The sequence below is a fragment of the Melospiza melodia genome, chromosome 3 (genome assembly GCF_035770615.1).
Source record: "Melospiza melodia melodia isolate bMelMel2 chromosome 3, bMelMel2.pri, whole genome shotgun sequence".
NCBI classification, from domain to species: Eukaryota; Metazoa; Chordata; class Aves; order Passeriformes; family Passerellidae; genus Melospiza; species Melospiza melodia.
Window position 1 is genome coordinate 31551248 of NC_086196.1, and position 18643 is coordinate 31569890.

At 37.4% G+C, this 18643-nt stretch overlaps 1 protein-coding gene across 1 annotated transcript in view; it reads left to right on the plus strand.

Moving 5' to 3' along the window:
* The window catches only part of LAMA2 (laminin subunit alpha 2), a 334586-nt gene that overhangs the window by 173436 nt on the left and 142507 nt on the right, over positions 1-18643 (plus strand). The window contains exons 13-16 of the mRNA XM_063153343.1: positions 5261-5368; positions 5967-6178; positions 12283-12394; positions 15879-15992. Coding sequence (XP_063009413.1) covers positions 5261-5368; positions 5967-6178; positions 12283-12394; positions 15879-15992 — 546 coding nt within the window. The remainder of the gene's footprint in view (positions 1-5260; positions 5369-5966; positions 6179-12282; positions 12395-15878; positions 15993-18643) is intronic.

Sequence of the window (18643 nt, forward strand, 5' to 3'; positions counted from 1 at the left end):
ACTTTGTCACCACAAATAAACTGGGAAAAACTTTATTTAAAGGATTTCCTTCACATGGGTAGTGCTGATATTCTGGTGGCTGATATCTCTACATTTGCTGAAATCCGTGTCATAAAATAAATGTGTACCTAGAGAGTTTGTGAAGGTGAAAGAGTCCAAATCTACGACAAACTTTCATTGCAGCTCTATTTCCTGGAAATTCAAGAAGGCTAGCAAGGAATGTTAAGCTGTGTATGCTATCATTCTAGTACCTTCAAGCATAGTTTTTAGTGGTAGATAGTGCCTAGGAATAGGACAGAGCCACTGGAAGACTGGGTGAATATCTTTGTATAATTTCTCATAATCATGGCAGCAAGCAACTAATAGTCACAGGTGCATCAGGAAACAATTGGGATGTTTGTTTTGTGCATGTCTTCCAGAATACGAAAACATTATTATCTCTTAGAACTTTAAGTTACTATTAGCAACTTGCTGTGAGACTCGTTGTTTCTTTTATTCAACTATATGTGTGTTAACATTCTCCACTGAAATGTTCTACCCATTCATGTTTATGGCCTTTGCACTTTTTCTTCCCATTTTTAAATTTTTGTGGTAGAGTTTGTTCATTTTGTATTGTTCTAATTGTATAATGCTTGTCTCTCTAATACAATATGTCAGTGACTGTATATCTGCCACAACGACTAACAGTGAAAAGATAGTTCAGCTTGTTGATATTTGTTGATGCTTAAGGATGGGGTTTACTTGTGGACTTGACAGTGTTGGATTAATAGTTGGACTTGAAGATCTTTCAGTTCTTCTCCAACATAAAAGAGTCTAATGATTTTGTGATGCCTTTTATTTCACTGGTTTTGAAAATCTGGTGTTGTATGGGTATTGATCTAAACCTAGTTTAATGCAGTAATATAATTTTGGTTTTGAAAGTGTTGTGTTCTCTTGGATTAGGCCTGAAATCCAAGCCCTTATTAGTTAAATCCATTGTTGTACATAATTTACTACCAAATATCTGAGCAACATGTATTCATTCTATTTCAATAATACTCTATTTCAATAATACACTTAGTGCATAATTTTTTATTCATTTGCGAAATGTTATGTTTTCCAAGTTACTTTTTTACTCTAAATAACAGGTGGAATGATTTGAAGGTTGTCCTTTGGGGTTATTGACCAGCCACTTTCCTTGGACTCTATGGAGGACTTCTTCCAGCTGCCTGCATGTAACCACATAATGCCATATCAGATGCTCCAGTTCTGTGCTTTAGGTGCTTTAATCACAAACTGAGTCTCTTCTTAACTGACAGAAGAGCATTTTACTGATTAATGAGATAAGGGATTGTAATCAGCACCCTGTTTAATGGAGATAGCTCCTGATCTTCTGAAGTTACATTTGACAGGTGTTCAGAAGCAATGAGGCAGCCCACAGTGCAGTGGACAAAGTGCTAAACCTTTACAGGCAGAGTTACAAGAGGCATCGGAGAGGCAGAGTGTGAATCTTCATGTAGAACTCAACAACAAGATGGAATATACATCTGTATAAGAAGGAGATATTCTCCAAGGACATTAGCAGGAGAGATCCTGACAGCTTGCCTTGGGAAAGCGTTGGCAGAACATTCACTAAGTTCAGGGAGAGAAAGACTTGTAAAGTTTGATTTCCATATGAAGAGATGCAAGCTTTCCTCATCTCTAGCCTTGCCAATATTTGTAGAAATGTTGTTTGTTCTCAGTGCTGTAAGTATTTGTGGTCTACTATCACTTATCTTGGCTTAGAAGTAATTTTAGTGGGACAAACATATTACATCAAAACATGCTTTACACAGGATAATGCTGGGTTCTTCCTCCTACCCCCCCAGCTCTTTTGCTTTTGAGCATGGGCATTTGTTCACAGGAAAGGAAATATCTTTTCTGCTTCAGTTTTGCTTGACCCTCTGTTAGGGTGCTGTAAAAAATGTCTTGTCTGCTCTCTTAAGAGCTCTCTTAAGAGCGTGTAACATAATAGTAGAGTACAGCTAGCAGTGAAAAATTGCAAAAAGTCCCAAAAACTTATGTGCCAAGAAAGTTCTTGGATTAGAACTAAGACAGCTGTATTTTCTCTCTCCTGTGCTTGTTATTTCTGTGGGGAGTCTGTGAATTTTCTTGAATGTGTAGATACTGCCTCCAAAACTTGAAATAAGTATTTGATGCATTAATCTAAAAACAGGTGGGAGAGACAACAGAAATTCTATGGAACTTCCTTGACATTTCTATACAGCTATTCTTGACTCAACAATACATGCCTTTGTCACCAGCCAGGCAAACTTTTATGCCCTGTTCCCTTTGGTGTTGATGGTCTCGGATGACAGTCCTTGAAGCAGAACTTTGGATCTTTGGGTGATACAGAGAAAAATTTGAAAGTAGAGGGATCTGATGGATGCCCAATTTATGTATTGCAGTTATATTTAAAATTCAGTGAAAAGTACTTTTTGCGCAAGATGACATGCAGCACATGGATTGACCTCTGAATTCCTTTGCCTGTCAATGAACTCGTACTTCAAATACGCAGACAAAGGAAATGACCATTGCAAACAAAGACAAAAGGAAGTTATACTTTTTGGTTTATGTAAGTTTGGGGTTTTTTCTAATCTGTATACAAGGTAAATACATACTCTGAACTGTGAGGTATTCTCTACAACAAGTGCCTTTTGGGGACCTTGTCTTCAGTGGGAGACCCTGTTCATGATAGGCAAATCTTGCAAGCTGCAGGACCAAAACTCACACTGCTGTGGCTAGTGGAGACCTCAAGAGACTTCTTAGTCATATTCCAACTCCTAGGCATCATATCCAGAGTATCTCTGACATGTTGAATTGCTGCTAATTGATTAACTACTTCAATAACTTTTTCAAGTAATTTGGTACTGTTTTGACCATCCTTAAAATCAACTTTCTTATGGTCAAGCTGAATCTTCTTCATGCCTTCCCTGCAGTTGCCACAGGAAAATAAAAATGGCCACTGCATTTTTCCAGACCTCAATTTTTTTTTTAATTATTTTCCTATTTCCTCTGACTGTTCTCTTTTTTGGACTAGGCCACCCACCCTTTTCCTCTTCTGCTTCCTGTTGGTTATATATTAGGAGTCTGTAATCATTCTAGCTGCCTTTCCTTTAGGGTTTTTTCTTTTAAATTTCCTTTTGTTTTTTTCCCCTGCTTTGTGACCTGTGAGTTCTTGTGTTGGGTTTTTATATACTAAGGTAAAGGTTATGTAGCTGGGAAAAAGTAAAACCTATATTTTTATGGGCTGCCTGAAAATGCCTAATCTTTGTTTTCCCATTATTTTCGCTTTCTTGAATCTTTGTCGTTAGTCTGAACTTGAAATAGAAATTATAAAATTCTGCAAAAGTTACTCCTCTAAAATGGTTGTCTCCAGTTGAATGCAGTTCTGGGTACTTCTTGCAGCATTTCAGATATCTAAATGTTCTATGTTCCTCTAGAAGTTTCAAGCCAGTGCTTAGACTTGACCACGGGCAAAACAAAAATGCTGTAACAGCTGTATCCAAGGAAAAAAAAAGTCTTTTCACATTGTTATGGTCAAGGCTTTTAAGTAGTTGCATTGATCCCAGCAGGTTTGTACACTATGTAGATAAACAAGTGATGCCACTGTTTGCTAGTGACTGAGCTAGGAGGAGCTGCAGACTCCATCAAGGTTGGAGAGAGAGGCCTTACAGAGAGACCTGGACAGGCTAGAGGGCTGGGCCATCACCAGCAAAAGCAAACAGAAGCAAGTGCTCTATTCTGTCCCTGGAATTGGGTACTCCTGCTTATACACGCAAATTGAGAGGTAAGAGGCTGGAGAGCAGCACTGTGGAAAGAGATCGGGGGTTGGGGCTGACGGCAAGTTGAGCATGATCCAGCAGAGCCCTGGCAGCCAGGAGGGCCAAGCATGTCCTGGGGGGCATCAGGCACAGCATTGCAGCTGGGCAAGGGAGGGGATTGTCCTGCTCTGCTCTGCACTGGGGCAGCCTCACCTCAAGCAGTGTGTGTACTTCTGGGCACCTCAAGGACATCGGACTATTAAAGCATGTCAAGAGGAGAGTGACCAAGTTAGTATGAGTGCCTTCCAGCTTGAGATAATCTATGATTCTATGATCCTACAATTCTATGGTCCAAGATACAGGTTATGAATTGAAGGGAGTTTTCTGGCTTTAACCTAACAATTAGCTCCACAGCCTCAGATACGGGGTTTTATATACCTTTATCTCTAGTTCAAAATCAGTTGATTTCCAGGCCTTAAATGCTGGAACCTTTTTTTCACCCCTTGAATTAGATTAATCTCAAAACAATGAAGATGTCGACTTTCACTGCTTTTTGTTACTGTGTGCAAAAGCGTTCAGTATGATGAACAAATATCTTTGAGAATCACCAGATTTTTCTCTTTGTAAAAGATTCACAAATTTGCTCTGTGCTCAGCAGTAGGCATTGGAAGAGCAGAAGAATCCCTGTGATTTTAATATTCTCAGAGAGGAGGCTCACATTACAATGAAGTATGAGGCAGACGCATTTAAAACCCAAAATGTAGTTCTTGCAGGATTTTATTTACTTATGCTGCTTCCAATCAATTAACAGAAAGCATTATTTCTATGGTGAACTCTGTCATTCAAGTCTGCAAATTTGGATTTGCATCATACTACATTCCATTTATAATGGAATAACTTGTGTCCATGCCATGATCCTGGGGGCTAAAAGAGCATGGAAAAAATACATTGCCATGACACAAGAGCCTGGTCATTGACTTCTCACACTGTAGATTGGGTCAAACTGAGTGAAAGGCCTCAAGCATTCTTTTAAAGTAAATTTATTTGACTCCATCAGGAAAAATTCTTACTTCAGGTTATAGTTCATTCTGAAAAAAAAAAAATTGCAGCCCTTTTTTTTTCTATTTTGGTAGTTTGCTCCATCAATGGAACTGAAGTTACTGAATTTTCTGTAGGTTGCTAGGGCTGCTGATACAGAGGCCAGCCTAAATGAGAACCATATAACTGAACAAATACACTGAAAGTCTAATACAAGTATCTAGTGGAAATTTGCACAGATTTCATATTTGTTTCTGATTTCTCTGTTAGTCAGTGGGTTTAAGGAATTCGCAGCCTTCAACAGCTGTAATCCTCAGGGATCTGCATGTGGTTTTGCAACACTAGAAATCTACTGATGCTCATGAAAACTGCCCCCAAGTGGTTAAGGCCCATTTTCTTTTATTTAATTAGATTTTTTTTTCTGTCTTTTAATTCCCCAGGTAGCAGCTGCTGGAGGACATCTGAAATTTACAGTCTCCTATGACATCACAGAAGAAGAAGAGGAAAAAACAGCTAAATTGATGGTTCAATCTGATGTCATCATAGAGGTAAAGTATTTGCAGCCAAAGAAATTTTAAAAAAAATTAAAAGAAAGGGACAAAGAGAGAAAGAGAAAATGGCCTGATTTTTCAAATATTCAGTGTAAAGTGTGATGGCTGAGGACACAAAACAGAAGGGTGCACATACTTTCAGTTATTTTCTAGTGTGAGAAAAATATATAGTTCAGAAAAGTAAAAGCTTCAATATCTCAAGGAGTCTCTGGTATTATTGCAGCTATTGTAACTTAGAAAACTATAGTGCTTCCTGTCCATCCACGAGGAAATAAAATAGTTGGTCACTTGAGGTTACACTTTGACATTCTTTCAGTAGATCTCTTCTTTTGCACCTCAGCATTATATGAATTTGCTTTTGCCTATGTAGAGCCTGCACCATGACAGTAGGTTTTATCTGAAAAACCCAAACTTTCTTTTCCACTGCTTTTCAGTTCTATCAGGCAAGCCCATTTCAGGTTTATGAAAAGTGAATATTATTCCTGATATTTGTTATTCTTGTAAAATATATTATTCAATAAATCATGTAGCCCAATGGGCTTTTTTCCAAGACTTTTTTCATGTTTAAATCTCTCTCTTTCATGGCTCTCTCTAGGGAGGTGACTTGAAAATCAGCACTCCAAAAGGGATAATTCACCTGCAGCCTTCCGAAGAGCACACTGAAGAAATTGTGCTGAAACCGGAATCTTTCTCAGTGCATGGCACTGATGTTCCAGTCAGCAGGAGGGAGTTCATGACTATCCTTGCAAACGTGAAGAGGATCCTCATAAGAGCCACATACAGCAATGGGATGAATGCCATCTACAGGTGAATGTGAGGAACGGGTCCCTTTGCTACAGGCAGCTTCTCAGAAGAGTTGTTTTCTCTCTTCAGAAAACAAGGCTGATGTAATTTAAAACACTCTAATTTATTATCATGAAATCCATAGCATTCATTTACACTTTCAACTTTTGTTAGTATGTTTTTCATTTTGGGTAGACGGGAGGAGGAAGGCAACAGAAAGAAGCAGCCTTTTAAGAAAATGAAATTACATGGACTATGAAGGCATGAATGACAGTTCTATAAATATGTTTATTTTGTGAACACAGTAATTCCCATGTACATGGTAAATCATGGAGAGCAGTAATAACATGTTGAAGTAGGAAATGATATATTGCTTGTATATCGTTTTTCCCGTTTAATGACCATACAGGGCCACATTAACAGTGAACCAGAGAATAATATCCTGAGTCTCCAAGCTGGAAAAGTGCCTCAAGGGGAATTTTCTATGTTTTTAATCAGTACCACACACAGAACTGGCTAATCCCAAAGCCTTTCCCTTGATTTATGTCAGGATGCTGCATGGACTGCTCAGATTCACTGATTTGATGTGAACTCTTCTGAGTCCTCTGATAAAATTAAAGACATATGAGATGATACAGTTCTATTTCAGTTGCTGCAGTGTGTTTGAAACTGCAAAGCTCATCTTGCATTTCAAATTTTTCTAAGTGCATGAACAAATACTCCAGATGGGATGAAGAAAACATCTCTCCTGATACTGTGTGATTAACATTAATAGTTAGGTGGCATAAGTAATAGTTTTAAAATGTGTAATGGAATTGATTGCATAGTAGCTTTTTACTCACAAGGCAGGAAACCTGAAATGCTCTCTAATCTGCACATGAGTTGATTCAGTGGCATAAGCCAATTTGGAATGGAGGAGCTGATAGCACATTTAGTGATTATTTGCTGAGAGCACAGACAGAGTTTTTGCTGCTGTGAAATTTCTTCAGCAATCTAACCATCATTTGAATACTTAGGTAATTAAAATATATCCTAAATTGAAAGGCAGGTTGTGTCAACAGCATGCATTTTTCTGATTTGAGCTTCAGCAGTGTAAATTTTTTCCCTGCAAAAGAATTCATATCTCTTCGGTCTCTGTCTTTTCCTGTGGTTAATCAGTATGTATTACAGCTCTGTAAGTAAGTTTGTGAATCATAACTAGCTTGAGTTTGGGCCAAACTGCTTCCTAATTTGCTCATTCAGTCGTCAACCTTGCACTCTTTTGCATCTCCCTGCATCCAGTTTGAAAGCCTTTCATGGTCCCTCAGCTTCCCACCCTGATTTTTGAGGAGAGCCAAAACACCAGGTCAGAGCTCACCTCTTATGCACTATGAGCAGACCATAGCTGTTAATTCACAATTTACAGCTGAGACTAGTGGGAGCTCAGGGAATGATGATTTTCTGCTCTCTTCTCATTCAAATAAAAAAAACCCAAACCATTACTCAGAATTTTCCAAACTAAAGGAGTGCAGGAGCAATTTTGGGGAGAACAATAGGGGCTTTTATGCTATTTTTAAAGCAGATATGTAAGGTTGACTTCCTTTTGGCCAGAGGTCTTACTGAGTAGGAGGTGAAATGCATACTTTCAAAGGAGGTATGTATGACTGACTTTCCTTGGGCCAAAGGCGTTACTAAGTATTATGGGAAACACCAACTTCAGTTGTCAGAGATTTACACATATTTGAGTACTGACATTTGTACTAGTAGGACACGGGGGCTCTCCTACAAAAAGCACTTTGGCTGGGCAGTTGTGATGAAAGTGCAGTGCTGGAGGTGTGAGGGCTCCATCCTGCCTATGCTGTGGAACAGTGTGAGTGGGGTGGATGAGATCCCCTTCCCTCTGGGCAGCAGTGCAGGGCTCAGGTAAGCACACACATGTAGAACTGGCACAATCTATAGAATGTGCCTTGAAAGTAAGATATGGAAGAGCTGTCTGGCAAATTTAGAAGACTATATATCACTGCCTGCACCCCAGATCACTGCTTTAGACATTTGGTCATGTGTAGTGCCTCACCGTTTCAGTCTTATCCATATTCAGCCTTTGGCAACAGTTTAGTGGTGTGTTAAAGATAATTTTCTGAAAGCACTTTTTTAAAATGACCTGTGAGAAGAGCTCTGCAACACACATATAATTTAAGCTTTGCATGCTGGTAGCAATCAGCTTCTAGGTGTAGTGACATTAGAGTTGTGAAGATTGGTCCCTTAAAGACAGTGAGTTAAAATGGGATTAGGGGAAGGAACTGAAGTCATTTTGAAGAGTATATTTTTTTTGCTATAAATGGTCTTATATTGCTGGTAGATTTCTAGCTCTGATGTCTCTTACCAGAGAAGAATAGAGCAGTGGTTGCTGCATTACTGTGTAATAAAGTAAACAGTTTTATTGAGTGCTCTCAGGGCGCTCATTGTGGTTTAGCATGACAGAAGAGAGGATGTGGAATTTCAACCACAATTAAACAAATTAAGTTTTTCATCTTTAGGTGTAGCAATGATAGTTCCACCTGTTAGGGTGGGATTTACAAAGTGAAGTCTCCTCAGAACAGTTCATGCTTCCAGACACCAGCAACAGCATCTACTGCCATCCAGCCCAGCTTATGATCTGCTGTGTAGGGATATTGCTAATTTTCAGGATGTGCCTCATTACCCATTGTTTTATATTCTCTTTGACTTTCACTCATGCTGAAACATACTAGGTGCAAAGCTGTGCTCATCACTCTTAAAATCGTGCAAAATAAGTCTTTTCTCCATATTCTGTCCATATATTCTGTCCATTTAGTTCTTCAGGAAAAATGTAGATCCAATGAAGAAGATATTCTTTGTCATATCTAGGGCTGATTAAGGACTCCAAAGAATGGTCTCCAAAGGAAGACTTTTTTTGAAAAGAAATACTGTAGAGCTAAGCCTTAATAGATAAGTAGATATGAACTAAAAGGCTTTTACTGTCTTTAAACAGGTATGTGCAGTGGACAGATGGATATTCCTCTGAGAGGGTTAAGGGGGTCTGGCAGAGAGACAGAAATATTACAAGGTTACTAGATCTGTCATGAATGACAATTTCTGCCTCAAAGCACCAGCAGAATTTGCAACATACTAATTAGAGATTGCTATATTAAGCAACCTGTTCATTTAAGTACTGAAAGTTTTCAACATTGATGTCACCACATGTGTAAGGATTCCAAAGGTGCTGTTATAATCTGAGTTTAAAAAGAGACCAGAATGAAGGCATAAAGCAACTTTCTTGCAGTCGTGTAGAAAAAAACTTAAAAATTCAATAGAGCTGTCTCCAGTTGACAAGAGCTTTAATTTAAAGATTCTATTTTTACCCTTGTTTAGCTTAACCTACTAGAAACATTAGTTAATGTGTTATGTTTTCAAGTATCCACTAAACAATATGAATGCAGTCATGCTGGGTTTGACTCAAGCAGGGTTTAGTGTACATTTTTTAGGTAGTTTTAAGCTTGCAGTGTTGTTATTGCTCCATAACATAATTAGGAAGCTTTCTTATGTGAGTGGACAATTAGATAATCAAGTCAGTTAAAAATTGAGAATACAGAAATGCAGCAATCAATATGAAAGTGAACCCAGCTTCTGGGTTTAAAACCTAATCCTTCTCTAACTTGAAAAATCTTCCAAATGGTTGCAGTTGAGTACTTCTGTGGTAGAAGCAACGGGCCAAGAGAAGATAACTCTCTCTTTCTGTTTTGTTTGATCTAATACTGTTAGCTTGTGCTTCAAAGGAAGTTTAGTAGCACTGTTTATTCAGTTTCAATATTCAGAGTGGTCGCTGATGGTAAGTGTTGCAAACATGCAGATAGGCACTGCAAATTGGAGTGCTAAAGAGAATGGATCGTTTGGAGCCACATACAGAGGAGTCAGTACTAGATACAAGGAGAAAGAGGGAAGAAGAAGAGGCCAGGGTTTTTTTCCATATGCAGAATTGGCTTCAAGACAAATGAGCAATGATTGGGTCACTACTTCATGTGCCTTATGTAGCCAGTGTGATTCAGATGCCTGGCACAGCAGACAGTAAACTGTGCTGATACTGCCTGAAATGTCCCCTTCCCTTTTAATCTTGTTTGTTTTTAGAAGTCAACAGTTGCCTGCTGACAGTAACAGTCAGCTTAAATATTTGGTCTTGATGTCTAACCTCAAATTGTTCATGCATCTCCAGGATCTAGTTCCCCATTTCTGCCAGCATTATGTATTTTAATGAATGCAGAATGGCATCGAGGAATCAAAATTGCAACATCAAAATGGGAGAAAAGAAAATCACGGTAGCTTTCTTCACTGAGTAACTGTTAATGCTAAAAACTGTTAAACACATTAAAATCCCATTTAGCAAATAGCAGAATGTAATGAAAATTGGAACGATTCAGTGAATACAAATGTGGGATAATACTGGGTGGATTGTTTCTGTGTGTTAGTGCTTCTCTTTGTTCCAAGATCAATGCTTAGAGGGAGCTAGCTGTAGTTAAAGGATAAATTTAATTTGACCTTTCATTAAAAAAATTTTTCTTCATTTACAGGTTTTCTTCTTTAAAATTTTTAATTTTTTTACTGGTAAAATAGTCACTATTTGATATCTGATATCCTAGAGATTGGTTATCTTATCATAAAGAAAATTCGAATGAATGATTGCAAAATAAATGTACAGCAATAAATGTACAGCAACGAAGCAAAGGACATATACTGAAAAGTCAGAGTGAATTTACTGAAGATCTGGATAGGAAGAAGCATCCTTCTCTTAAAACAGTATCAAGAACCTTTTAGAGAGGTTGTAGTATCACCAAATCAGATTTAAGTTTCGAACTGCATTGTGCACAATGATAGTCCCTCCCAGGTCCAGTCATTATGTAGTTAGAAATGATAGTTCCTCCCAGGTCCAGTCATATTCATTGTGGTGATAAAATTTCAGTTTTTCTGAAGCCTATATCTTAATTTAAGAAATCTTTCCCTTTTTCCCCCCATTACCTTTCATGTTTAACTTATTTGTAGTAGTCATAAAATCAAGTGGGAAAATATTCTGTCTTAAGCTTTCTTCCAACCGCTGTAGCAACAAAATATTTTTCTTGGATGTTTTCTTGTCCAAGGTCATCCAAATAATTTTCAGGATTTTTTTGCAGCCAAAAGATAAATTCCCTATTATGAAGCATGAAAAAACCTTTTTAATAAAATGTATGTCATGAATGAATGGTGTTTTCTGCTGAAGACAACTTCAAAACAAGCTCTTGAAGTAGCTTTAGTTATCAAACATTCTGTTAAGATTACTGGGTGAAAATAGAAGTAATTTAGCCTCTGTAATACGTTAATGTTCCTTCAAATTCTCATAAGAATTAAACTCCCAAATCTCAGTTTTTCTCCACAGAAAGATACTCCTGAGGTAAATTACAACTGTTTCTGATTATAGCTGTAAGACTATCAAAAGGCTTTTGTTGTTTCTCTTATCATACTTCCATGCTCTTACAACAAAAATCATGGTCAGTGTTCACCTAAACAACAGCTGTTTAGTACTTTTTTCTCTGGCACTGGGGAGACCAGGGTATTTGGCAGAAGATTTCTTTTTTGTTTCATGTACATACGTTTTGCTTTCAAATGCATAATACTTAGATTGAGGTTATGCATATCCTCAATCCTTCTGGACAGGGCTGACATCTTTTCCAGAGGTCAAATCTCCAGAGTAAAAATACCCTATATACAAAACTTAGTAATGTAATATTTTAGAAAGCTGGACTAGTGGTTCATAAATTTTGAAGACCCTGCTTAGTGTCAGATTTGCTCTATATGCAGCTGCAATGCAAGTTGGCACATGTGGCTTGCAGGCCAGGAATAGCCTGGTACAGTGCTGTAAGACATTTTTAATCTATTTTTATCGGTGGGTATCTGACCATAATCTCCCTCACATGATGGACAAAAATAGTAACAAGCCTACAGACATATAGCTTAGGAAGAAATAGATGAATATGAAAACCTCCTTATTCTTAGGCAGGAAATCAGAAACAAGCCACTGCATGTCCCTATAAATGTTTGTTGCATTCAGCTGCACGTATCCATCTAATTTGCTGTTTTGCCCATTTAATTTCTGTTACATCCAGACTAAGAAGTGTTATTATGGAATCTGCTGACCACACTTCAAGGGGGAGAAGGGTAGCATCTGCAGTGGAGTTGTGTGAGTGTCCTCCAGGCTATGATGGTACCTCCTGTGAGGTGAGTATCATGATGCAGTCTATTTCAGTGTTGCTAACACTGTGATAGGTGGAAGCAGACACTGGACCTGTGTTGGTAGAAAATAATAGGACAGCTGTCCCTTCTTGTTAGGAATTTGCCATGGCTTGACTAGTTATCTTTATCTCCAAATGATGGTTCATCATATCTGATAATATTTAAAATCTGAAGTTTTACACCTGTGATGATTTCTAACTTATGAAAAGACATTTTGGTTCATATAAAGGAAACAGAAACAATATTTTTACCCTTTAGCCATTTGATAATACAAATGGATGAACGTAATTAGAAGGAAAATGGCAGTTATCTGACCTGTGCACAGCAAAGACAGATCAATTTATTTGAGTTAATGGGGTTGAATTTCTTCTTGTTTTCCCAGGGCTCTGCCATTTGCCTTGGAGTTGTTGAGACTTGCATGTGTTCTTCTGAGGATTGTGCCACATTGTTTTGCTCCTGTAACAGATAATAATGTAACAAATCATAATGCTCAGAAAAATGCCCACTTTGGTAACTAAGCCATTAGTTCACACAGAATGTGTTCATACAAGTGTACGTATGATTAACTGCCTCACGTGGGCATCGCTTGGGGTGAATAGAAGCCAAAAAACATTCTTCAAAAGCTTTGCCTCTAAGGAAACAGTTTCAAACACCAAGATGCTCTGCTTCACAAAACTACAAACAGTATGCCATTTACACAGGCACTCTAGGCATTTGCTTGTCAACTCTCTTTTTCTTTAAAAATTTTCATGCTTATATGTGATATTTAAGGTTTAGAGTCTAGTCTCATGCCAAGAGAGGTTGTTTGTTGCTGGGGCTAGATGAACTAACATAGAAAGAAGGCCTGAAGGAATTAATGGATATTCCTATCACTCCCAAAATGGTAAAGATGGAAAAATAAGTGGAGACGAATTTTTTTTACCTCAGCTAAGAAATAATTTTAAAGCCTGGCCATTGTCTGTCTGTTCAATTATTTTAAGAAGGATGCTAGATGCAGTATCACTGTGTTTCACACTTTTTTCACTTGTCCATTTATTCTCCCAGTGCAGATTTAAGCCTGATTTCCAAGAGAGTTATTGGAAAAGCCCTGATTGCAGATATTTCAGTATGTACTTTTTTTGTAGAAGCTGAAGGACTCGGGTAGAATTCCTGTCTTGGTGTTGCTGAAATTGCCTGTCCAACATTTATGTCCTTCAGTGCTAAACCTTTTCTTCAATCATAAACAGTCCCTGAAATTTGATACACACTTAAGATCATACTCCATAAGAGAAAGCACATAAATGTAGCTGCAAATGTAAAGTTTCTATACATGGTAGTGGGCATGGGGAAAAAAACCAAAAAAAAAGTTAAGATTTCCAGACAGACAGTAGTTAAGAAAGTAAGGAAAGAGAAGTTGAAAATCCTTTTTTGTTTTTCCAGTTACCATTTTTGTTTCTTCTTCTGTGTACTTTCAGCCCTGTTCATTTTACTTCTGCCAGTTTAAGCTAAGCAGAGCATCATATTTTATTGATTTTGTGCAGTTTTTCAGTTCCATTTTCTCTTCATTATTTGGTTTAATGTATGTATTTGTCTCCTGCATAATGATGATATGGTACTTGGCATAGATGCTGCTGCACTAAAAACAACTATTATTTTCTTATTTTCATGCTATGAATGTTTTGACATGATCAGTCTTCCAAAGACAACCAACTCAATTTAAATTATGCTGTCTCTTTTAAGAATTTCCATTATATAAATTCAGAATTTATTTTTTATGAGACTCTGGCCAAATAAAATTCTGTACATTTTTCTATGTGTAGCAGGTAAAATTTTAAATTTCTAACACCAATTAGACCCCTTTGTGATAGTTACTTTGCTCCACTGATGAATTTTCTTGCCTTTATCAACATCTTCACATCTAATTGCTCTTCTCCCTCAATTTGTTCCCTTTCTCTGTACTCTTTCACTTCTGATGCAGAAGGAGTTGTGCTTAACCTGCTTCCCTATGATGGTCAAGAACTTTCCCAGCTGTTGACATTTATATGCTATCTTTTCTTAAGACCTCAGTCTGTAATCTTTTGGTACTGTTCTGAGCCCTGCTATTGAAATTTCATATATAAGCTCTTAAAATTAAGTTAATTAAATAAATTAAAGTTTTAGAGCCTTGTCTTGAGCAATAGCATTTGTATCTGTTCGCAACAGATTATTGTCAGTCACCAAAAGAGGGAAAATATTTGTAGATTTATGTAGAAACCACTTGCATCGCATGCCACAGAAAGTAAAATACAGGAATTCCTTTCAACCTGTTTTTAGGTTTTGGATTTTATAACTTTAGATTTTTATTTTTTTGTATTTACAATTTTTTTTAGGTTTTTTAGGAAGGTGTAACCAAGAATGTAAAGAATAAAAAATAAGGGTAATATCTCAGGTTTTGGATTTTTTTAAAGAATAATTTCAATTAATCTTTAGATTACTTTCAATTTTTCAAGAGTCAGACAAAAATGGACATCTTTATTTTTATAAAAAATAATCTGTTTGTTATCTTTTTGGAGAGTGTATGTGAAGGAGAAAGGATTTTCTTTATTAAATGATACTCTGGTATTCCATCAGTGCTAAACTTTCTCTTTGTATTATCCAGGTGCTTTTGAAGGTCATAAATCTGTCATGCACTTTTTTTTATCTTATGCAAAATTGCTGGATCACATGAGCAGTCCTACGGTAGAAGGAAAGTTTGCTATAAAGCATTAAAAAAAACAACCTATAAAGTAATTTGTGAAATATATAGTATGGAAGACTGCTGCTTGACGTGTTATTATGAGAAAATGGAGTTTCATCAGCTGTATTTTCGCTGATGAATCACAGTTGCATGGTGTCACCTTTCCTACAAAATTACTGGACATACATTTAATATTGATTTGAATTTTACATTTAAAAAAGAAAATAAAACTATCAGAGCAGTGTCGTGAAGGGAAATCCCTATCCTCTAAGGAGTACAATTTGTAAATAAAAGGGTAGCTTAGTTTTCAGCCTGTGCTTTATTTCAGTGTAGCATTTTGCTGGAGTCCTAACAAGATTAAATGGTAATTTAATTGCTCTTTGCGCCTGAACTTCCCAGAGAACATTTTTGTTGTTTTGAGGTTTTTTTCCTCCTTCTCTCTCCTTCAGTTTCACCTTCTGGCTGTTTTTCAGTCTGTGCCTCTTGCTTTCATGCTGTCATATTTCAGTTCTTCATTTCTCTGCTTTATTTTACCATTTCAGAAGAATGATCAAGTTAAAGCTTCCTCTAATCTCACACCTGCTGCTAAGGCTAAGGTCAGTGCAAAGCCACAGCACCAGAAAGAAGAATTTTATAGAGAAAAGTTGGTATTTTTATTCATTTGGCAAGTATGTTTGTTGTGTGTGCAAGGATCAAATCCAACAAAATTTTAAAAATCCCGTTCCTTCCTCTGTTGAAACAAGAGTTTAACTTTTTATCTAACTTTCCTTGCAGTCGTGCTGGCCTCGACACAGGCGTGTGAATGGCACAATCTTTGGTGGAATCTGTGCACCATGCACGTGCTTTGGTCATGCAGATGTGTGTGATGACATCACAGGAGCATGTGTGGTAAGTGTCCCTTCAGGGAACAATGGACATGGCCAACATCAACCCAGTACACCTGGGCAACTGATTTAGTGACCTCTGAGACCTGGAATAATCAAGAAGATAAAAAACAGTGAGTAACAGAAGAGATCTTTATGTTGAGGTTGAGAATCCCTTCACGCCAAGATATGGTGTCTTGGACAGTTAAAAAAAGAAAATATATTATTTATCACATAGGATCTATGTTTTGAAGTACAATAGTTTTAAGGTACAGCATGCAGAAAGCAGCAAATGTATGAATGCTTTTTCGTGCTAGATTTATCTTCCCCTGCCATTTGTCTCCTGCAGAATATTCAGTTTATAGTACGTAGCAGGTAACTTCGTACATTCTGTTCTAGTTTGATGAGAAGATATTGTTAATGCCTTCCTTCTTCTAAATTTATAGTAAACCTTAGAGGAATGCTTAATGAATTGTACTCCAGAAAAATAATAAAACCATGATCTCAGTTAAATCTGATTTTTTTTTTCTTGTAGATTATGGAGATTTTGCCTACTAATTCAGCAATTAAATCTGTGATATTATCCATAGTAAGCCTACCAGAGCACCACTGTTTCCCGCCTGTTCAGTAGCCTTTTGGAATGGGTGAATTATGCTGAATATACTTTTCTGATTGACTCAAGGGCATTTTTAGTTTTATATTGTCTGACATGGCATAAAGCTTGAAACAACATGTCTAATTTCATTAGTCTTGCAGAAGCACAATTTAAGCCAGTGCCAGTTTAGTGGGATATACTCTCATTTCCCTGCAGAATTTCAAGCAGACTCTGTAATGTGCATGTTTCTAAATGTTCCCTTTTATTTCCTTAAGAAAAACCTGCTGGGAAAATGCCAAAATGAAAATTCAAGCTTTTTCCAATATAATTTGGCACTTAGAATTATTACTTTCTTCCTGTTTTGCTCATAGAAGATGTTTAATTGCATTGCAGTGCAAAACAAGATATCCTTAATGTGTGGATCAGTGGGTTTTTCAAATTGCTTTTTCATGAATAGAAGCTTAAAATTATTCTCAATTTAATTATACTGTAAGCCTCAGAGAAGTACCTAGTATGAAAAACATGTTTGACGTGACAGTCATGTTTTGAATCTTTCACTTAATACTCAGTGAAAATGTTTATCACTAGGGTAATGTGGATTTGTGCTTCCTGACAAAATTTTTTTTGCCTTAATGACCGGATTCTCCAGCTACAATGTTTGTAATATTTATGTGGGATAAAATCAGTTAACAGGAGAGAAAAGGAAGGAGGAATCTTGTTTAAGGCATGTTGACTGTTTTGCTTAGGGGTCCATCGCCGGATGTAAGTTCTGAGGTTGTTGGCTTCTGTGTCTTCACGTTTTAGCCCCTGCACAGCTTCCCTCTTTATTTTTGTCTGTAGCACCAGCCTGGATAAAAGAGAAGGCCTCATAGGCTGCATATTGCTTTTTGTGCTTTTTGGTTGGCGTGAGCTGTTGACTCGGGCAGCGGAGCTCCCCCTTCTGATGTTCCAAGGGTGCTGGTGTAAGAGAACACAGCACTGACAAGGAAGTGGAAAATAACCAGCTGAAGATGCACTTTCATCTACACACGTTATCAAACACTCCGCATTTTTTGTTCTGTAGCTCATACTAGACCAGGCTATAGAGAAGAGGTGCACAGGGAGCTTAAAATCAGTTCTGGATTTTCTTACAACTTTGAAAGCACTGTAAGTCAGATCGGTTAGTATCCATGCAGGCTATTAAATGCTGCTATTCAATTTGGATCATAAGCCTTTTGAAGTGAAAGAGAGAGAAGCCTGAGCGCTGAAAAAGAGAAATGTTTCACATCAAAGGCATTCTTTCTATTGAGGTTTACACAGCCTTTTGGCCTCCTTATTATTATTCATGGTGTTTTCTCAGTAATACAACAGACAATTTAGGCATCTAATTTACTGATATGATACTTCTTTTAGCTCTTCCTTAGCTTTGAAATGTAGTTGAAAAGAAGCTGAAATGTGGTTTTGACTCATGATAAAAGCTCAAATCATCTGCTTCGACACAGGCCTGTATAAAAAGCTCATTTTAACATATATCTTGCAGTAACCTGCAAAGCCCTTTGATCCCAGAGCAGCCACAGAGAGCTGCACAATACCTCGTTCTCGTTACCATTGTGATATACATAACTGCTTTGGTACATAGGGCAATTTGGAACATTCAGAAATATTCTTTTGTACTATTACACACACACATTTACAGTAGCTTTAGTAGGTTGATTAAACCTAAACCTTGTGAAGAGTAAGCACATTTCAAGGTGTTTCATTCATTGCAGAATACTATGTTCCTGTTAGTAAGCCCAGAGAAAGTAAATCTTTCTCCCCAAAGATATGGTCAAATTGCCCTAAGTGGGCAGTCCCCAGTGGCATCCTTTCCATGTTGTATTCCTCTGTATATAGACAACATATACCATGTTGAATGAGGCTGGTGTCAGTGCTGGTGGACGTGTGCTTTAGACAGCGTTTGTCACCAGAGCAACAAAATGTCTTTACCCATCTTCATATCCACCGTAAAAAAATATGTCCTAGCTAAATGCAGAACAGGCTCTCACTCAAGTGAAGATAGGTAAAGCCTCTGCAACATCCTGATTACATTTGTATTGTTACAC